We start from the raw sequence: 23,201 nt of genomic DNA on the forward strand, positions 1-23,201 counted from the left end.
AAAGTGCTCTAATTTCATTCTTTTACATGTTGCTGTCCAATTTTCCCAGCACACTTATTGAATAGGCTGTCTTTTTTCCATTGTATATTCTTACCTCCTTTGTCAAAGATAAGGTGCCCATATATGCTTGGGTTTACCTCTGAGTTCTCTATTCTGTTCCATTGATCTTCCTTTCTATTTTTGTGACAGTACCATACTGTCTTGATCACTGTGGTCTTGTGGTATAGTTTGAAGGCAGGAAGCCTAATTCCACCAACTCTGTCTTTGCTTCTCAAGATTCCTTTGGCTATTCGGGGTCTTTTGCATTTCCATACAAATCGTAAGATTTCTTGTTCTAGTTCTGTGAAAAATGCCATTGGTAATTTGATAGGGATTGCGTTGAATCTGTAAATTGCTTTGGGTGGGATAGTCATTTTCACAATGTTGATTCTTCCAATCCAAGAACATGGTATGTCTCTCCAACTGTTTGTATCGTCTTTGATTTCTTTCAGCAATGTCTTAAAGTTTTCTGCATACAGGTCTTTTGCTTCCTTAGGTAGGTTTATTCCTAGGTATTTTATTCTTTTTGTTGCAGTGGTAAATGGGAGAGTTTCCTTAATTTCTCTTTCTGCTTTTTCATTGTTAGTGTATAGGAATGCAAGAGATTTCTGTGCATTAATTTTTTATCCTGCTACTTTACTAAATTCATCGATTAGTGCTAGCAGTTTTCTGGTAAAATCTGTAGGGTTTTCTGTGTATAATATCAGGTCATCTGCAAAGAGTGACAATTTTACTTCTTTTCCAATTTGGATTCCTTTGATTTCTTTTTCTTCTCTGATTGCTGTGGCTAAAACTTCCAAAACTATGTTGAATAAGAATGGTGAGAGTGGGCACCTTTGTCTTGTTCCTGTTCTTAGAGGGAATGCTTTCAGTTTTTCCCCATTTAGAATGATGTTGCCTTTTGGTTTCTCATATATGGCTTTGATTATGTTGAGGTAATTTCCTGCTGTGCCCATTTTCTGGAGAGTTTTTGTCATAAATGGATGTTGAATTTTGTCAAAAGCTTTTTCTGTATCTATTGAGATGATCATATGGTTTTTATCCTTCAATTTGTTGATATGATGTATCACATTGATTGATTGGCATATACTGAAGAATCCTTGCATCCCAGGGATAAACCCCACTTGATCATGGGGTATAATCTTTTTAATGTGCTGTTGGATTCTGTTAGCTAGTATTTTGTTGAGGATTTTTGCATCTATATTCATCAATGATATTGGCCTGTAATTTTCTTTTTTTGTGACATCTTTGCCTGGTTTTGGTATCAGGGTGATGGTGGCCTCGTAGAATGAGTTTGGGAGTGTTCCTCCTTCTGCTATATTTTGGAAGAGTTTGAGAAGGATAGGTGTTAGCTCTTCTCTAAATGATAGAATTCGCTTGTGAATCCATCTGGCCCTTGGCTTTTGTTTGTTGGGGGATTTTGAATCATAGTCTCAATTTCTGTACTTGTTATTGGTCTGTTCATCTCTCTTTATTTACATGATAACATCAGCCGATGGCAAGTTAGTGTCTGAATTAAAAAGCATTGCTCTTACCTGGATGAAGCTGAGCTTTTGTCTGGTTTAAGAACAGTGGGATAACCTCTCTGACTGCATTTCTCAGGCAGCAATAGTGTGTGGTTGGTTTGCACAGAGGTGGTGAGCTTGCTGCACTGTACCAGGATCGGCTGGGCTCTGCTCACAGGTGCAAATGGCAGGCATCACCCTGCTGTCTGCCAGCACATGAGGAATACCAATAGGAACTTCACATCTTTGTGTTCCTAGGGTCCATGATAGCTCTGGAACAGAGGAGATGCAATCTGCGTTATTTGTTAAATGAATGAATGAATGGTGCACTGGATTGAATGCTGATGAATCCCAGCCCCCCTTTCCCATTCATGTTGATGGCATCCTTGCTGGACTTGCAGCGGGTCTGCAGGAATGAATTTTGTCAGCATAGTGAGGCCGGAAGCCTTGGGGTGGTTGCTCTAACACCATATTAACGTTTACTAACTATAGTAAGAGTCCTCTTTATTTGGACTGTGCTGTGTATGGTACATATCATTCTATATGTATGTGGTTTTATATGTTTTAAAAATTAGGTGACAAAATATAAAATTAGAAATTTGACTTCAGAACCTATTTTATTTTGAAAATAGGTTTACCTTTTTGGAAACCTGAGAAACCTAATTGTCAGAAGCAGCAAGCTTTCAATTTTCCAAAGGCCTTGGTCTTGGGTATAGAATGTTGTGAAATATTCCAGGGGCTCCCCAAAGCCTTGAGGGTGAATCTCCATGTCATTGATTTGGACCACAGAGTCCTTTGTGATCTGGCCTTATTGCCCAGCTCTTCCCTGTGTCCCCTGCCACCCAGTTGCATGCGGCTACTTACTGTTCTCGGATGGGGTCAACGATTTTCCCTCTCTGCTCATTTATACTTGCTATTCTCTCTGCCTGGAACTTGCCCCACCTCTCTTTCCTGATTCTCCCCACTCCCTTTCCCATCCTAATGCTCTGACAGTTGCTCCCTTCTGTCTTTGAGCACTCAACTTAGTGTCACTTCTTCCAGAAAGTGTCCCCGAATCCCATTTGGTGTAATTCTCTTTCTTCTGTGTTCCTGAAACACCTTGGTCCTATTTCTATCCTATTGCCTTATCCTGTAATTATTATTTGTATTTATGTTGCCTTGAGGACAGAGGCCATATCTTATTTGACTTATCCCACTGGAAAGCACAAGACTTGGCGTGGACCCAAGACTCTGTAAATGCTAGAGTGAGTAAAGGAGAGTGAGATGCAGGTACTGCCTAGCCGTTCTTGGTAAAGTGGTTCTAGGGGTTTCGGAAGCTGAAGGGGGAGCTGTCACTGTCACTCTGAGACTCTTGGCACACAGGGGGTGGGTGGAGGGTGGTAAGTCCCTAAGAACCTTAGCAACTGACTAGCAGGTGCTGCCCTTGTTGGGGAGCCTTGGTGGTCTGCCGCAGAGCCTGGCCTGGGAATCTTTCAATGCCAGCATTTATTCAGGTTCCCTGGGCTGGAGACTTACTCTCTGAGCTGTGCTTCCCACAGCTAAGAAGATGCTCTGTGCAAGAGAGCGCAGGCTCATTCCTTTTGCTAATGGAGTTCTCTGAACTCTAGTGTTCCCAGTGGGTGCCTCTCATTTCCCTTCTCCCCTGGTGAGCTGGTGGCCTTCATTCAAGCTCCTCCTCTGTGCAGCTTGCCTCCTCCCTCCTCCATGCACCTTCCACCTGAGCTGTTGATGGGCCTCCCGTGGATCAGCACCTGAGAAACTGCTGGGCCTGGTGTGGCTTGCTGAGCAGAAGCTCAGAGCTCTCTGGGGATTTACTGCCTCCCCAGCCCGCAGGCCCCCCGTGGCTTAGCATCTAGGCGGTTGGCACACCTCCTGTGGTGTTCCTTAGCAAGCAGCTTGAGGATCTTCTGTTTGCTGGGGAATCGGTTCAGAGGTTACCTTTTCTCATTTGCATAGTGTGGATGCATCTGGTTTTGTTCGTTTTCTTTTTTTTTTTGGTGAAACTATAAGAGGAGGAGGGTAAACGAGAAAACATCAGTGACTGCTTAGAGCTATGACACTGGCTACTGCAAAGGGGCCCACGTTTTGCTGTTTGACCACTAGCTCAGGCCTAAATCGTAGTTCTGCTGAGGAGATCGTTGTAACTGAGGGAATCTTCGGAGTGGTGCAGTATGTCTTTTTGGCTCCTGGTGTATGTACCTGGTGTGTATTTAATGATCTCTTATGAATCTGAATGAATTAAAAAGGCTTCTTAAATTATCTTATTCACCTGGAAGTGGCACTTCAGAGAAGGCTTTCAGCAGAGCAGCCCAGTAGTGCAAGTGGAAAGGGTAGGAAACAGTTAAAGGGTTTTAAACTGCTAAAGAGGGCTTTTCGATTTTTCTGGGAAAGCAGCAGTTTGCATGGAAATCACAGCTTTTATACATTAAGTATGGTTATGAGTCTCTTCTCTTAAGCTGTGTGAGAAATGTGGACTTGTTTTCCCCAAGAGAGAAGGAGAACTAGGACCAAAGGGGATGTAGCTATGTGCCAAGGTTTTCCAGGTAGCAAAGAAAAGGGAGAGACTGGTTGGTACTTAGAAAATAGAGGATTTTGTTGATAAATAGTGTTTGCCATAGCATGCTTAATTCAAGCCCCACTCAGGGAGGAAAACTTTAACCACAATTTTTAGAAATTCTACTATTTTACTATCTTTTCTTTTCGCATCCTAATTTCACCACATTCCATCACAGGCAAACCCAAATCACGTTGCATAATAAAGACCATTTCAGCACTTCAGTGCCAAGTGCTGGCCTTGCTACAAGGTCCCAGATTACTTGAATAATAGTAGTCAGAAAGGCTGGGTTAAAATCAGAAGGCCATAAAATATTATCCGCAAGAAATGATGCAGGAAATAGCAGACGTATTCAAATTTAATTTTCTGAGCCAAAAAAGGAATACATTATGTAAATATAAGGCTATAGAAACATATGACACATCAAAGAGATTTAGGTCCTTCATTTAGTAATAGTAACAGTAATTACAGTATAGTGTTAACAGTAGTGCTACTACTAGAGTAATAATATACTCATTTGTATAATAAGATAAAATTAGTTCAGTTTTTTTATGTGAAGGACATTGTGTTAATATTATTTTATCTCACTGAAGCTTTATAAAGAGCTGTGATGTTGGTACCACATTCTGTGCACAACGAAACCAAGATTGAGAGCAGAAGTTCTTAAACTTTAACATGCATGAGATCAACTGAGATGGTTGTAAAATAATGATTTGCATTTTTAACCAATTCAGCATGAAAATATGTCCTAAGTATTCATATGGACTTTTTACAAATTAACAATATATCTTGGAAATAACATATCAGTAAAAAGAAATCTACTGCGTCCTTTTAAATGACTGCATACCATTCCAGAGAAAAAATGTAACATGATTTATTGAACTACTATTTTACTGGTGAACTTAAATTTTTTCCCCAATTTTTACAAGCAATATTACAGAAAAAATATTTATACCTTATTGTGTAAGTGGGAGAATTTCTCTGGGCCATTGATTTCCAAAGTGGAATCCATAGCCCACCTATGTCTGAAATCACCCAGGATACTTCTTAAAAAGTTCAAAACATACCTTCAAGGAACATGTAATCACCATATTATCAAGTGTTTTTGAGCCTAGAAAAAGACACAAAGCTTCCGAATTCATCCTCAAAGCTATAAAATTGATTCTAAAATAGACAAAGAGAGCACAAAGCCAGAATATTAGGAACTAATCTAATTGACATTGATGAGAAGTTTTAGAAAATCAAATGTTCCTCTACTTTAGAAGAATCATATATAATGATTAAATAGAGGTTTTAATCCTAGGAATGCAAGGATGATTCTACCTCTAAAATTTATTAACATAATTAATTAAGGCAATATTAGAATACTTTTCTCTCCCCAAGATTGTACCTGAAGCTCTTTATAATAATAAGGCACACTTTTCAATATATGAAGAGCCAGAGAATGCCCCAAAAAGTTTAACTTTCTCCCCTTATCAAATACAGTGCCAATTTTCACCTGCACTACTCTGTCTGTCTACCTAAGAATGGGCTCTTGAAGACCTAAAATATCCAAGGCTGCAGAGCCCAAAAAGTCATGGGGGTGAATGATGGAGGTGTTCATTTTAGGGAACTAACTTTGAGTATGCAGAAAAAAAACATACTAGGGCAGTGGGGCAGAGAGGATGGGTTAAAAAGTGCTGAGGAAGGAGTAAATCATTGAAAGAAATTATAGGTTTATAATGGTGTCCGATCACAGTTTCTCAGCATATTTGGTACACTGAAGGGAAAATTTCTCCAGGTTATTTCATAGAGGCATCTAAATAAAATAAATATAATATCTAAGCAAATATTTCAAGCAAGATTTTTTGACAGTATTCCATGTTCTGCTTTTTTTTTTTCTTGGTGTGAAAAATGTGCAGTCTTCCTCCTGAATGGGCCACAGAGCTATCTTTATGCATTACTTAGGGGTAAAAGCTAAACCTAATGATCTCAGTGTGTCAAACTTATCTCCTGCCCATCCAAAGGAAAAATGTTTACATGGTAATAACAAGAGGATTCTGTAGGAGTTACAAGAGGATTTCCCACAAAGGCTTACTAGCTTATGGAAAAGAAAGCATTTGATCAATTACATCACCTACTCAACAAATCCCAAAATAATTAGGTTAGAAATAGAAGAAATTTTTCTTAACCTGATATAAAATATATACAAGAAATCCACAAGAAACTTCAAAAATAACCATGAAAGATTAATTACATTCTGTTAGAGTCAGGAACAAAACATCACCTATTACTGGAGATGATAGACAATGCAATAGGACAAGGAAAAATATAATTAAGGGCATGACCATTAGAAAGAAGGAGGAAAATAATTACTGGTAAATATACTATTTTTATACCAGAAAAATACAAGAAATTCAAATGAAATATTGTTAAACAAAAAAGGCCAGTAAAACAGCTGAAACAACGCTGATATATAATGAGCAATAGCATTCCTATATAATAATAATTATCAATTAGAAAAGGTAATAGACAAAGAGTTCTAATTTTTATAGGAAAAAACCTTGCATGTAAACTTGAGCCATATAAAAAAAAAAAAACCAAAACCCTTAAAACTCCAGTGAATAAGTAGAATGGCACACCAATACAAGAAGACACAATGTTGCAAAGATTCTCCCCCATATGAATCTATAAATTTAATTACTTTTAAAAGAACCCCATACTGTCATACAGAAAGAAGTCAGAAAGAGAAAAGCAAATATCGTATATTAACTCATGTATGTGGAATCTAGAAAAAATGGTACAGATGAACCGGTTTGCAAGGCAGAAATAGAGACACAGATGTAGAGAACAAACATATGGACACCAAGGGGGGAAATTGGGGGGGGGATGAATTGGGAGATTGGGATTGACACACATACACTAACATTTGTAAAATAGATGACTAATAAGAAAAAATATCAAATTGTACACTTTAAATATATGCAGTTTATTGTATGTCAATTTTATCTTGATAAAACTCTTTTTTAAAAAGTAAAAGAACCCTATTCGGATGCTATAGAGGGAATATAATTTCTTAGGGCGAAACTAAGTCAAATGCCCAGATATGTAGATTTATTTCACACTAAACATTTTGTAATAAAGATCATCCCTGATTGGTTATTGGTAGGTGGATTCTAATATTTACATTATGTGATTTAGAGGTGAGCTGAAAGTGTGTCCCAAGTTCACAATCTTTGCAGGGTATTTTACTTTTTATACTTTGTACGAATCCTCAGATTCCTCTTGAAAGGAGATGAATGCACACAGATTGCATATGCCTCTACCTTCTTCTCTTCTGTTCTAACAGAGAAAGCATTTTACCTTCTCTCAAAGGTCAGTCTCAGCTGGCATTCCTTGCATCCTGTGCTGGACTTGCCTTCCATGTTGTTTCCTTTCCCTGTCTACAGTCTTTCCCTCCTGCAGAATGCTTCCCAACAGCATTTATATATCTTTTTGCATGTCCATATGATTAAAAAATTCCTTTGAGCCCTCATCGACTTTTTTTTATAAATTTATTTATTTATCTTATTTATTTTATTTGTGGCTGTGTTGGGTCTTCATTGCTGTGTGCAGGCTTTCTCTAGTTGTGGTGAGCGGGGGCTACTCTTTGTCATGGTGTGACAGGCTCTAGGCAAGCGGGCTTCAGTAGTTGTGGCATGTGGGCTCAGTAGTTGTGGCTCATGGGCTCTAGAGGTCAGGCTCAGTAGTTGTGTTGCACAGGCTTAGTTGCTCTGCAGCATGTGGGATCTTCCCGGAACAGGGCTTGAACCCGTGTCCCCTGCATTGGCAGGCGGATTCTTAACCACTGCACCACCAGGGAAGCCCCTTGACTTCCTGATGCTAATTCTTCTCTCCTCATTCTGTCTCTGTTTCCCCAGTATTTCTGAGAATGAAAATTGCATAGCCATCAACCTATGGACAGTATTTGAAGCCAGGAAAATTTCTTTTTTTTTTCCAAGTATCAGACCCATTCGTCCAACTGTCAAATTGAAATCTCTACTGAAATGACTTACAGGTATCTCAAACTAAAATCCCCAGAGAGCATCCTCTATTGCTCTCCTCCCCTAAGAGTCTGCCATTCCCCACAGCCATGTTGCTCCTTCCCAGCTTTTCAGGTTGAACACATGATGTCGTCTCCCATTACCGACGGTGCAGTTGTTCTTGACACTCCAGCCAATCTTGTATATTCTGTTCCTAAGTATTTCTCCCATCTGCCTGCTTTTCATTATCTCTCCTTTCACTGCCTCTCAGGTGAACCACTAGGATGCCCCTTAGATATTCTCCTCCTGTCTGTCTTGCCCTCATCAACTCCATTCTTCTCCACCACAACCAGAGTGATCTTTTAAAAATTCAAGTTGGTTATGAAATTTCCCTGCTTAGAACTCTTTGCTGGATTTATGTCACTCTTAGGAGAATGTTTCAAATTTGTCATGTAGCCTTCAAAGTTCTGCCTGACCCACTCCCCTGCCTGTCTTTCCACCTCCACTTCTCACCACTGTCCTCCAACTTCTGCAGTCCAGGTGCCCTTGCTGTTTTTCAGGCTTTTGAATGTGTGGAGCTTTCCCCCACTTCATACTATTTATATATACTACCTTATCTGTCTACAGCACTCTATCTCCATGCCATTTTGCATTTTTCCTTCTTACCTCAGCACAGTTTGTACCTATGTAGTTATTTGTGTTGTATTTAGATGTCTGTTTCCTCCACAAAAATTTAAGTTTCGTGAGAGCAAGACCTGTGCCTCTTTGGCTCACCAAATAACGAAGGCAGAGAGCAAACTCTCAAAAATATCTGTTGGGTGTAAAAAACAGGTGATGGCTAATACTTTTATGCCTGATAAGTGCAGGCACTGTAATACTTTTGTATGCGGTATTTCACCTAATCCTTAATATCACTTCCATGAAGTATTTTTTTAATGTTATAGCTCTTCCTTTATTTATTTACTTATTTCACTATACTTACTAAACATTAATATTTCACTATACTTGCTTATTACATAACTATCCATCTATCTGATCCCCATCCATCCATCAATCCACCTTATTTATTTATTTATTTATTTATTTATTTATTTATTTATTTATATTTTTTGGCTGCGTTGGGTCTTCGTTGCTGTGCGAAGTCTTTCTCCAGTTGTGGCGAGTGGGGGCTACTCTTCATTTTGATGTGCAGGCTTCTCATTGCTGTGGCTTCTCTTGTTGCAGATCACGGGCTCTAGCCCACTGATCTCAGGCTTCGGTAGTTGTGCCTCATTGGCTGTACAGCACAAGTGCAGTAGTTGTGGCACACAGGCTTAGATGCTCCGCGGCATGTGGGATCTTCTTGGCCCAGGGATTGAACTTGTGTCCCCTGCATTGGCAGGAGGATTCTTAACTGCAACCAGGGAAGTCCCACCTCCATGAAGTATTATTTCTCTTATTTGCACTTGGGGAACAGAAAATCAGAGAAGCTAAGCAATTTTCCCAAGGAATGGCTTATTTGGGATTCAAATTTAGGTCTCTCTGAATTCTAACCAGGTGAGCATTCCATTGCACTTGGGCAAATAGTAATAGGTGGATTAGCCAGTGTGCTTTTCCTATACTAACTGGTTATTAGCCAGGTGTCAGTGAATAGAGCCTGGAAAGAATGGGGGTGTAGTTGAGATGAGAATGGGACTATAGAACTACTTAGACCCTGGATGTGTGTGGAGGGTAGGTAGGTGGGGCATCATGGGGATTGCAGCCACTGGGGTTTATGAGCAATTGAAGGCATTGAGTTCTCAGGGATGGGTGAGTACTAGAAAGCAGAGAGAAACAGACACAGTGTTCCTTACTTTGAAATATTACCTGGGCCTTGCCATGACTATTTTGGTGGGTATCAGAAGCGAATACTAAAAAGGATTCAGATCTATTTCTTCCTCCCACCAAAAACTCATCTGATCAATCTCATAAAAATATTTATTTCTCTATGTGGAGTGGGAAGCCTTGTTTCAATTATATTCATTTCTTTGACATATACCAGTATCCGACAAAGTACTCGGGAATATTTGCTAAGTGAATGAATGGGTGAATGAATAAGTTTATTGGTCAGTGACAATGCTTTACTTTATATATCATTCTTCTCTTGGGAATTTCTAGACACCCCAGATTAAAAAGAAGGATTAACCCTAAGGATGGGGATTTCAATTTCTTTGCCAAGCAGTATGAAGATATTTTAGAGTATTGGGACTTTTGTTGGCAGGGGTTGTAAAATCTGGATATTATTGTTGAAATACCTAGAATTGTGAATAAAAGTTCTAGGAAACTTCATGGTCTCTGGGATGTATTTGAATTCAAGGGAAAAGGAATTTATTTTGGAAACCCCAAGCATTAAATAAATGTAATTTATTGGAATTTACAAAGAAATTCTTAAAGGCTTAGGAAATTTTTGAAATATGTAACAATGGAAAATATGGAAATGTTGAGAACAATGAACACCTCTACCGAAGTAATTCTTGTATTTATATAGAGTATAAGCACTTTATGATTTTAGGAATGGAATATATAGACTAGTTTGTTTAGAAATTATAAATTTGGATATAACATATTAAAATATAGAATAGAGGTTTACTCAATATTTATTAGGTACTATATTCTAAGTTCTCTTTAAGTATCAATTATGCATTTATGAAATAATGCATATAATTTTTAAAACAAATAGAATACAAGCATTTTATTTTTAAGGAATTTAATAATATTTTTGGAGGGGTTTCCCCCCCAGTTGGAAGGAATAATTGAAAGATTGAGAAAACAATAATCGATAACATTAAAGAAAAATAAAGAATCTCATAGTTTTCTGGATACATTGCCCTCTCTAGTGTCAAACAGAGAAAAAAAAGAGCTCATGTGAGAAATAAACTCATTGAATATAATGTTTGCTACATGGAGCTATACCTAAATGGCCTCATTCAGGAGTGAATCACTTCATGTTTTTTCTTCGGATTAAATTGTGAAAATGTATTTATTTACTAGAAGTTGATCTCATTATTTTTCTCAAGGAAGCAAATCAAAACAAAAACCCACATAGGAAAATAAACTTGGTGCCTCATTTGGCTATAACACTAACTGCCACATGTAAAAATTTAATAATTGCATTACCTGAGACTTACCAGTTTATGCCTTTCCACATATGAATGTATCATATACTACAAGAGATGGAGAGGAATTTAATCATAAAACTTCAGGTTAGTACAGATTCATTAATGATACACTGAGATAACAGAATGATGTGGATAAAGCCAAACTACAATTTAACATCTGACCTCAAATTTATCGGAATGCCTACTCTTCACTTTTATGTCTCCTGGGGTTGCAAGGTCTAGGTTTTGTCTATTGTTTTCTTGGTACTACATTTTGTTTTTTGTTTTCTTTCTTTTCTCTTTCCTTTCTTCCTTTCTTTCTTTCTTCCTTCCTTTCTTTCTTTTTCTTTCTTTCTTTCTTTCTTTCTTTCTTTCTTTCTTTCTTTCTTTCTTTCTTTCCTCTCTCTCTCTCTCTCTCTTTCTTTCTTTCTTTCTTTCTTTCTTTTTGAGTCTCTACTCATCTGAGCAATCAGAGCACCATGGATCTTGTTTCAGATGGCTACACCAGTGACCATGGGCATGCAGTTATATCTGAGATCCTGTTTTCATTTCCTCTGGGTAAATACCCAAAAGTGGAATTGCTGGATTATTTGGTGGTTCTATTTTTAATTTTTTGCAGAACCTCCATACTGTTTTCCATAGTGGCTGCACCAGTTTATACTCCCACCAACAGTGTTCTAGGGTCCCCTTTTCTCCAATTTCTGGCCAACATTTGTTACATATATATACATTTTTTTTTAATAAAAGCATACTAAGGGTTGTGAAGTGATATCTTATAGTTCTGATTTGCATTTCCCTGATGATTAGTGATACTCAGCTCATTTTTATATACTTGTTATCCATTTGTATGTTTTCTTTGGGAAAATGTATATTCAGTTCCTTTGCCCATATTTTAATTGAGTGGTTGCCAGGACAGGGAATGTGGGGAAATGAAGAAGTACTAGTCAGAGTGTACAAGGTTCAGTTATGCACGGTGAATAAATTCTAGGGAACTACTGTACAGCAAAGTGCCCATAGTAAACAGTACGGTATTATATACTTAAAATTTTCTAAGCGGGTAGATCTTATATTGTGTTCTTATCACAAAGTAATAATTAATAATAAATAAATAGCTAAATAAATTAATTAAAAGGGTGCGAGGAAAGTTTTGGAGCAAATGGGGAGGTTTATGGCCTAGACTGTAGTGATGTTACATGGGTATATATTTATCTCTCAAATCATTAAGTTGTATCCATGAAATATGTACAGCTTTTTGCATGTCAATTATACATCAGATTTTTAAATGTTAAGATTGTTTTAGAAAAAGACAATACCAAGTTGGCCGTTCTGAATTTTTTGAATCCTAATGGAGAGAACTGCAGCATAACAGCATCTCAAGATTAAAAACAAAATAAAACAAAAGAAAGAAAGCCTGGAATGAGAGAAGGCACAGATTCTTTTCTAATTGTATAAGAATGGCAGCACTTTCTGGTATGTTGCTTTCAGAATTTGGGCTTTAAAGGATTGATCTGATACAGTTGGTAATTTTACTTAAAGACCTTCCTATTAAATAGATTCAAAATATTTTTGAAGAACAGATGGTATAGACTAGAGGAAGAGATAAACACTGTATGCTAAACATTTTATTGATCAATTAAAATATCATAATTTAAAATGTTGATTCTGCTGTGGGAATTATGCATGTCTGTCTGTGATGGAGAAAGACACAGAGAGTGTAAGTGAGGAGGGGGATGGGAATTTGTTGTCCAAAGTTTAAATTGGACTCTTCCATGAGGTGAGAATGAAGAGAGCAGCCTCTTCCTACCCCCACCCCAAACACACACACACACACCAGGCAGGCAGATGGCTTTTCTTCAAGGTATAAGGAAGCTGGCTTTTAGTCCTGAATCATGTGCCTCTGGGTACTTTGTAAACTACCACTTCTGCCTATTTTTAAGACCAGTTTGAAAAAAAATGATAGAGTAGAATAAAGAAACCACCTGTGTGGATTTGATGAAAAAGGCAGGCTATAAAGTTAGCAGCTCTTTGAAAAGAATATAGTTGTAGAAAGACTGTATCCTTATCTTCTAGCACTTCTTTGTTCTGCTTTTTCTATAAGCTAATGAACTCATTATAAATGAATACTAATATCTCTGTAAATTAATCTACTTCATGTTAATTTTCAATCATGTTATGCTTTCATTCTTGTGAACCATTTATGTATGACAATTTCCATTCTATTATAAAAGTAATTTTTTTGGATGAGTCATCCTCATACATCATGATAAATGGAATATTTGGATAAATTGTTAGAGTCACCAAAAGCTAAATGACTACAAAGGAGAGAAAATACCGCCAATCATTGTGTATATATATATATTTAAGTATCTAAAAGGAGGATTGGGTCACTTAATAGTTACTGAAATGGCATTAAAACTTATTTTTCCATTGGCTCACATATTTATGGGAAAGTGTTGGTGCTAAGACTGAATGTAGAAACAAGCTTGTTAATTATGGAAGGTGCAGGAAAATAGTAAGCCTACAATAGTCCTTGTCTGTCCTGCTCTGCCCTTGCATGCTGTCACTCTCCCCTGGAAGTCAGAGCCATGTCCAAAGTTGGTGTAGGCTGTGTTCCTGACAATAGCAAGGATGTAGTGGAAACTGTCTTCACCACCTGAGTTATGGGCCTGGTGCAGTGAATATCGCACAAGCAGTGGGTCTGCCTCCCTAAATTGTGCTTGTTCATGTGACCCCATCATTATTCCCAGGATCTGTGCCCTTTATCCTTGATCTCTTTTATTTATTTATTTAGGCTCCATTGGGATCTTTGTTGCTGTGTGCGGGCTTTCTCTAGTTGTGGCGAGCAAAGGCTACTCTTCGATGTGGCGTGCAGCCTTCTCAGTGCGATGGCTTCTCTTGTTGTGGAGCACAGGCTCAAGGCATGTGGGATTCAGTAGTTGTAGCACGTAGGCTCAGTAGTTGTGGCACGCAGGCTCTAGGCCACCTGGGCTTCAGTAGTTGTGGCTTGTGGGCTCTAGAGAACAGGCTCATTTAGTTGCTCCAAGGCATATGGGATCTTCCCAGACCAGGCATCAAGCCTGTGTTCCCTGCAGTGGCAGGCAGATTCTTAACCACTGCGCCACCAGGGAAGTCCCTTGATCTCTTTTCTATAGAATTTAGATGAGTGTCAGACCCTTGGAATGCTGAACAGTAGTGACCTTGATTCCCTGATTTTGCTGGGAAAAAATGAGTTTAAATCTAGCGTTGAAATTATATGGAATGCTTTTTAGCTGTGGTAGTCAGATCACTCCTGATACAAAGAAGCTCTTGCCCTCTGTCAGAGACATCTACCTTTTGATTTGGCTCAGGCTTTCTGGTATTAAGGGAAGCTATGCATTTATAGAAGACTAATGCCTCCTTATTTTTATTTTTGTAGTTGCATTTGATACGTGGGGACAGTCAGGTGATTCTTCCTTAGAGTTAACTTTACAGATATTATTTATAAAGCTTTATCCTTCTCATTGTCAAAATACAACACTTTCAGGGGAGAAAAAACTCCAAACACTGCTTGGGAAAAAATACTAGAATAAAGATGGTGGGATGTTTAGTGTTTGATGGATGAACAAGTGGAAAGAGGGTGTAATTCGGAACCAAGAGGCACCACCCCATGGCTGGTCCTGAGCTCCTTTGGGGGGAAAGCAGTCTTTAATTACATCTGGTACTCATTAATTCTTTTTGGAGTCTCTTTCCACATGTATTCCCCCATCAGCCTCCCATTGAGCAACAGAAATTCCAGATGGTTCCCTCCATATGCCAGTGCTCATTCTCTTAAGTAGGATAGATTGGTCACTGACAGAGTAGAATGCAGGAGCCTTGGCCAAGTCAAGGCAAGGTGAAAAGTATTGGGCCACAGTTAAATTAGAGATAGTCTATTATTCATGTTTCTAAGTAGGTTGTGTACATAACTGCTTCTGAATGATTTTTCTGAAACATCTTGAGTAATTTCATGGAAAGCATGCTACTTGTAGACAATGTGGCATATTGGTCCTAACTTTCCACACCTGGAACAGAGAGGAATCCTCTAGAAGCTATCATTATAGCTGAGGGTTGGTCCATTTGGACCTGATCTGCTCTGGAGACTAAGTTATGAGGAAGTTTTTTGCCTGTGTCACTTGCAATGCTAGCTGTCATCTGTGTTATTGTAATACAAGGAGAATTCATTTATAAAAGTCTTTAGAGGTCTTAGCTTTATTTCATCTTTGCAGAATTTTGTTACAATAGGCACTTGGACAGACTTTCCATTTTGAAGTCGATGAGAATGAAGATGAGGTTGATCTGCTTATAATAAAAAAGTGTGTTATTTCAAGTATATTGCATTGTATTTATTTCTCTGTCTTCATCTGATGATGGGAAACATATCGGATTCATCTTTGAATTCCTACCACCCAACAAGATTTGGCACATAGCAGGGAAGGAAAGGAGGCAAGAAAAATGGTGACTGGATGGATGCAGGGAATTTCAAAGTGAAAGGTGGCATGGAAAGAAATAAGAATAGTGTTTCTACTCTTGTCTTCATCCTGTACTTTGCTTCTGATGGCTGTTGGGTTTTACATGTGGGGTGTGTTTATACACTCTTTGGTGTTATTTTTGAGCACCTACCAAATTCTGGGTATTGTTCTATGTGCTGAGCAAATAAACGTGAGAGTGACAGCTATGGTCTCTGTTCTCACAGAGCTTATAATAGTTAGGCTAACTGTGTTTCGTGGGAAATTTGTTGGTATATTTGGAGTGGGTAAGGCAATTAAAGAAAAATGCCTTCTAAGGAGGAATGTGATAAAGACCAAAGGGAAACTTTTGAATTCCATGTATTATCACATTTTAACTAAGAAGTGTATTCAAAAGAGGCCTGATATCATGCTTGTGTGTGTGTGTGTGTGTGTGTGTGTGTGTGTGTGTGTGTATGAGAGTATTTTGTGGATGACAGAAAACATTATTGAAGAAATTTAGTTATTTTGTACAAACAGGTTCAACAGCTGAAAACTGGTAGAATGGGCCACAGGTTGGAAGAGATAAAGGCCATTTGTATAGATTCTTGTATTTAAAGGGGCTTGCTTGAAATAATTCCTATCTTTCTTTTGAGGTCACATTAAAGTCATGAACCTATAAAATCTATGTTAATCCTAGAATATTCTCTAGGTATTTCAGTCTTTTGTTTGAATGTGTGAAAAGGAGCAGACATAAAATTGACATGCATATTTATTTTCATCTGTTTAGCCTGATTATTTCCTTTTGTATCAGTCACTAATAAATGCTTGAATTTTGAGGACGTGGGGAATTAAATTCAACAGATCTGGGCAACGTTTATTTAACAGCTTTATCTTTGATATCACAGTAAGCACTAGGGATTTTTAAAAAGGGATGTTCTCTTCTCCTAAGGAAGTAACAGTTGGGGAGAAACACATAATTACACTGAGGATCAGCCCAGTGACAGTTCCCTCTTTACAAGCAATAATCATATATGTAATTACAATAATGTGTTTTAGTGATGTGTTGTAAGAAGGTACAGGGTATCACTAGAGAGAGATTTCCACAGGGGAGTGATAGATCCAGTGTGGGACTGTGAATGACTTATGAGCAGACCTAAAACTTGGGTTGCTTCTGGTGGATGAGTGGGTGAGAACCTTGAGAACCAGTGTTCTACTATTTAACTGAGACACAAGGGGAGGGAGGGAATGCGTGCAGGAGAATTTAGGGACCAGGTCAGGAGATGTCCCACTTCAATTCTGCCTACATTTTATTGACTACACCTCAGTCCCATGGCTTCATTTAATTACAGAGGAGGCTGAAAAAGGTAGTCTAACTACGAACCGAGGAGGAAAAGGGAAATGGTTGGTTTCCAACCCTATAGTCTTTGCCTTAGGAAGGTGTGGAGGTCTTATCCTTTGGGCAGTAGGCAGGGACCAGAAAAGACAACTCCTGAGAAGTTAATTTGGGGGGCAGGTCCTTAAGAACAACAGAGTGCATTGTTTTCTGGAATGAGATGTGAGATTATGTTAAAATAACTCCTTAAATATAAAACAGAAACAGACTCACAGCCATACAGAGTAGACTTGTGGTTGCCAAGGGAGAGAGGGGGTGAGAGAAGGATGGATTGGGAGTTTGGGATTAGCAGATGCAAACTGTTATATATAGAATGGATAACCAACAAGGACCTACTGTATAGCACAGGGAACTATATTCTATATCTTCTAATAACCTATAATGGAGAAGAATATGAAAAAGAATATATATATATATGTATATATATAGGTATAACTGAATCGCTTTGCCGTATACCAGAAATTAACACAACTATACCTCAACAAAATAAATTTAAAAAAATTTCTTAAAAATCTTTGCATGTGTCAGTGGTTATGGTAATTAAGGTGTAAGCAGAAACGTTAATTTGATATCTATTAAGCCTCAGCAAGTAACACTTAATCTTTGGCACATGTGAAATATTTATTGTTTTACAGGAGAATTTTTCATGTATCACTCTATTGTTACTTTCAAACAAAAATCAATGTTTCTTTCTCCTGAAGTTGTATGGAAACTGCTTTTATGGAATGGGAGATGAAGAAAAATGGTTTTATGTTGTCCCATGAGCTCTGCAAGCTTGCCAAGCTAATGGACAACAGTACTAATAATGAAAATTTCCAGCGTTTATTGAGCACATACCAAACACTTGGCTTTTTGTGGTGGGATTGGGGAATTGAGAATGGTTCAGCCCTTTAGGTCTATTGACATTTAATCCTCACAAAAACCCTATGAATGAAACAGGTATTTTTATTATCACCCTCACTTCACAGATGAGAAAACTGAGGCACAGAGGGGAAAAGTTGGTCCGCACAGCTAGTCAATAGCTGAGCTGGGATTCACATCTGGATAGTCTGAATTCAGAGGTCAAGGTCGTATGTATGGTTGTCTACCTCTCAGACATGAGAGCCAAGCTGGAGGGACAGGGACAAAGGTGTGGAGCTCATCTGGAGATTTGCACTAAAGTAGGCTTGGGCAGGGTTGGGGGCATCAGCAATGCCTTTGGCCATGACCCTTGGTTTGCGAAGCAATGGCAGAATGTATTTATCATGCCTTCTCATTTCCTCTGCCTCTTTATGAAAGCCTAGCCTTCGGAAAACCATTTGTTCTTTCACTTCCTGCACCTGTCCTGGCCCCGGCAGCAAGGGAAGCAGCTCCTGAGCTGCCTGGAGAACCCCAGGATAAGTCACTGGAGGAGAGAAGGCAATTTTTGTCTTGGTTACATGTCTGAGCAATTTCTTTTCCTTCTGCAGACAGGACTGTCCTTGTGGATACAGATCTTCTGCCCCTCAGAGGCCTCTATGTGATGGGGACTCTAGAATTCCCTGTGGACAGAAGCAACGTTCTGAGTGTGGCATGCATGCTCATTGCAGGCGGGGAGCTGAGAGTTGGTGAGTCAAGGGCAAGGGCACCAGGATTGGGAGGAGAGAGAGGCCTTGGGAGAGGATGGTGTCATCCAGCAGATTGCTTAAGGGAGTTTGGGGAGGGCTGAGGCAAAGAGGAAGTTTCCCAGTAAAGCTTCTCCCTGGCAAGCTTCGGACACAGACACAGTTGACGTTTGTTGGTCACTCCCTCCTGTCCGTCCTCTCTCTGCTGTCATCTGGCCCCGGGCTCCTCATGCTCATTGCAGGGCTCTTTTTGTCTCCTCCAGGCCACACATCAATTCTTTCTCCCTTTAGTTCTTTGTGTGAGAATTTACCCGTGGCTCACTCTTTCAGAAGATCTCATAGGGTGGATTGATTATCCTTCAATTCACCAACTCACAAGAAAATTTCAGTTGCTATCTTAGTGCAGATCCTTCAGAGAACAAACCTGAAAGCCAAGCTTATGTGCTCATGCTTTACTGGGGCAGAAAATTACTGTGAAGTGAGAGTGGGTTTCTCAAGGAAACAGGGCTGTTTGCTCAGCATGGGAGATGCCTTGAGAGGAGCCTTATAGAACTGCCACATCCTGGGACAGTAAAGGGAGAAAGCTGGGGACAAGGCAAGCAATTCAGCTGCCCCGCCTCCCCCCACAGCAAACCCATGAACTCTTCTGTTTGTCTTTGTTATATTTTGTGGTTCCCTGGGCAGCTGGTGGAGGTGCCAGAGATGCAACATACTGGGAGATGAGTGTCCTCCCTCTGGGAAGTGAGGGATGTTGCAGGATGGAGTGTATCTGGGGTGATGAGTTAACCAGGTTTGGTACACTGACTTACTTAAATAAAAACATGAAAAACAAATACCATGTGCTAATCCATATACATGGATCTAAAAAAATGGTACTGATGAACCCAGTGACAGGGCAAGAATAAAGATGCAGATGTAGAAAACGGACTTGAGGACATGGCAGCGGGGTGGGGGGGGGGGTGAAGGGGACTCTGGGACGCAGTGAGAAAGTAGCATTGACATATATACACTACCAAATGTAAAATATACAGCTAGTGGGAAGCTGCTGCATAACACAGGGAGATCAACTCGATGATGGGTGATGACTTAGAGGGCTGGGATAGGGAGGGTGAGAGGGAGTCGCAGGAGGAAGGGGATGTGGGGGATATATGTATAAATACAGCTGATTCACTTTGTTGTACAGCAAAAACTGGCACAAACTGGCACAACTGTAAATCAATTATATTTCAATAAGGAGCTTAAAAAAAATGAGTTGTTCTAGGTAGGCTACGTACTTGAAACTGTTGTATACAATGATGGGAAGACATGTCTCTTGCCCTCAAAGGAACTACTTTTGAACTCAGTAAGGCATTCTACTTTGTCCCCAAAAGGGAGATTAAAAGAGAGTTTTCAGAAACAAAAACACCTTATCCCAAAGAAACAATCTCTGATGGTGAGGAAATGTTCAGATGTTGTTGTTCAGTAGCCTGCAAATTGTAGAAGCTCTGGAGGGAGAGACTTCCGGCCTAACTACCTGTCCAAAGTTTATATCACAGCAAGAAGCTTCCTGAAAAATTGTGGTCAAACCTCTTCTTAAATGTTTCCAGTGATAGAAAAATCAAAACCTTTCGATACAATGTGTTCCCACTTTTAAAAAGTCTATTAGAATTTGTTTCCTTCTAATAGCCACAGTCTATCTTCCTCTAATTTCTGTTGGTTCAGGTCTTCTGTTTGATCTGTTTAGGATGAGTGTTAAACTCTTTCTTTCGATAGCCCTTCATTCACACTTTATTGAAGCTTCTCTCTTTCAGATTCTGCGATTCCTATTATTTCAGCCTTAGATAAATCACAGTTACTTTAGACATAGTTATCATCATGGTTATATAATTACAGTCATATAATTTTAATCACAGTTGCTGATGTTTAAAATTTTTTTTTATTTTTTGGTTCTATTGGGCAACCTGGAAAATACAGAAAAGCAAGCAGAAAGTTATACAGAAGAAATGAAGTACTCATTTATACATCCAAATGTAAAGATAAACGTAATCAACGTTTTGTAGTCCTAAAATCATTTTTTCCCTACACGTGCTGTGTACATGCACACACACACTTTAAAACATAGAGTATACAGCTTGATAATCTTTTGAATCCTATGCTAACAATGTGAGAATCTCCTCAATTCATTCTATTTCCGAGACACAATTTTGATAGCTTTAATATTCCACATCTATGTGAGTCTATACGTATACATACATGCATAATAATTTAGTTAACCATTTTCTTTTCTTTTCTTTAAATTGATTTTTATTGGAGTATGGTTTCTTCACAATGTTGTGTTAGCCTCCATTGTACAACAAAATGAACCAGCCATATACATACAGGTATCTTCTCCCTTTTAAAATTCCCTCCCATTTAGGTAACCACAGTGGATTAGGTAGAGTTCCCTGTACTGTATAGTATGTTCCCATCAGTTGTCTACTTTATACATAGTACCAATAACGTGTATGTCTCAATCCCAGTCTCAGAATTTCTCCCACCCCACTCCTTCCCCCCTTGATAGCCATACATTTGTTCTCTACATCTGTGTCTCTGTTTCTGCTTTGTAGATAAGATCATCTATACCATTTTTCTAGATTCCACATATATGCATTATTATACAATATTTGCCTTTCTCTTTCTGGCTTACTTCACTCTGTATGACAGACTCTAGGTCTATCCACCTCATTACATATAACTCATTTCATTCCTTTTTATGGCTGAGTAATATTCCATTGTATATATGTGCCACATCTTCTTTATCCATTCATCTGTTGATGGGTGTTTAGGTTGTTTCCATGTCCTGGCTATTGTAAATAGTGCTGCAATGAACATTATGGTACATGTTTCTTTTTGGATTATGGTTTTCTCTGGGTATATGCCCAGTAGTGGGATTACTGGATCGTATGGTAGTTCTATTTTTAGTTTTTTGAGGAATGTCCAAACTGTTTTCCATAGTGGCTGTACCAACTTACATTCCCACCAACAGTGCAGGATGGTTCCCTTTTCTCCACACCCTCTCTAGAAACATTTATTGTTTCTAGATTTTTTGATGATGGCCATCCATTCTGACCAGTGTGAGGTGATACCTCATTGTGGCTTTGACTTGCATTTCTCTGCTGATTAGTGATGTTGAGCATCTTTTCCTGTGTTTGTTAGTCATCTGTGTGTCTTTTTTGGAGAAATGTCTATTTAAGTCTTCCGCCCATTTGTGGATTGGGTTATTTGCTTTTTTGGTATTAAGCTTCATGAGCTGCTTGTATATTTTGGAGATTAATCCTTTGTTGCTTCATTTGCAAATATTTTCTCTCATTCTGAGGGTTGTCTTTTCGTCTTGTTTATGGTTTCCTTTGCTGTGCAGAAGCTTTTAAGTTTGATTAGCTCTCATTTGTTTATTTTTGTTTTAATTATCATTACTGTGAGGAGGTGGGTCAAGAAAGATTAACCATTTTCTATTGTTGAACAGTCAAGCTTATTTTAGGTTTTTTTTCCCCTGGTAGCTTACTCTGAAATGAACATCTTAGCACTTAAGTCATTATTTACATCTCTGATTATTTTCTTAGGATAGACTTTTATAAATAGAATTAATGGGCCTAAGGGTAAGTGCACGCTTTAAGGTCCTGCATGCATATTGTCAAATTGCTTCTCAGAAAGATCTTACAAATCTGCACTCCCTCCACATTTCTGAGTTATGAAATCCCCTCATGCTTCCTGAAATTGTTCCTAAACAAACTTGTTTTGTTTAATTCCTCTGAAAGTATGAAGCCAGGGGGAAAGGACTGTTCTCCCTATTAAGAGTATAAGCATAAGCTTGACTTATTCTGAACAGAGTGAAATGAATATAGCAGAACTGGGCTATATTCATGGGCTCTAAGTCAGACAGTCTCGGGTCACATCCAACCTGGTTGCCTGCTTGATGTTTGGCCTTAAGTAAATCAGCCTCTGGATGCCTCCATCCCTTTATCTGTAACATATGATAGAACCTACCTCAGAGTGATGCTGAAACCATAAGTATAACAGCTCCTATGAAGTGCTTGGCATATAATAAGTGTTTAATAAATGCTAGTTTATCTGTCAGGGTGCCTGTGGGAAGTACATGTCATATACTAAATTGGACAATTGGAAGAGATTTTAATGAAGGAAACCTTTACAAAAATCCAAATGGCCTGAGGCAAACCCCAGGGCTAGAATCAGGAGAACATCCTTATCATCCCTTCTCCAAAGGAGCAAGAGAAAAAGGTTGTTACTAGAATCCGAGATGGAGGTGAATGCATGGTGATGGTTGTCAGACAACAGCATGAACTTTTGTGTGACTGGGACATACTCAGTACCAGGAAGGACCTCTGGGAGTAAATACCAGATCTCACTCTCTGTCCTCCCTCATCTCCTGCTCATGCTGCCATTTAGCCAGACCCAACCAGAACTGTGAGTAAAGGAAGACTCAGTGCTGTCCTGTGTCCAGGGCAGCCATGTCCCAGGGCAGTGAGCGGAGGAAAGGAGGGCAGAGTTTGAAAAAGTCCAACTTCTGT

General features: G+C 38.9%; 1 protein-coding gene across 1 annotated transcript in view; it reads left to right on the plus strand.

The window, feature by feature from the left end:
• PKHD1 (PKHD1 ciliary IPT domain containing fibrocystin/polyductin) overlaps positions 1 to 23,201 on the plus strand; it is a 443,114-nt gene that overhangs the window by 256,297 nt on the left and 163,616 nt on the right. The window contains exon 52 of the mRNA XM_057700365.1: positions 18,523 to 18,660. Within this exon, the coding sequence (XP_057556348.1) occupies positions 18,523 to 18,660 (138 nt within the window). The remainder of the gene's footprint in view (positions 1 to 18,522; positions 18,661 to 23,201) is intronic.

Source organism: Hippopotamus amphibius, chromosome 11, assembly GCF_030028045.1.
Source record: "Hippopotamus amphibius kiboko isolate mHipAmp2 chromosome 11, mHipAmp2.hap2, whole genome shotgun sequence".
Classification (NCBI taxonomy): Eukaryota; Metazoa; Chordata; class Mammalia; order Artiodactyla; family Hippopotamidae; genus Hippopotamus; species Hippopotamus amphibius.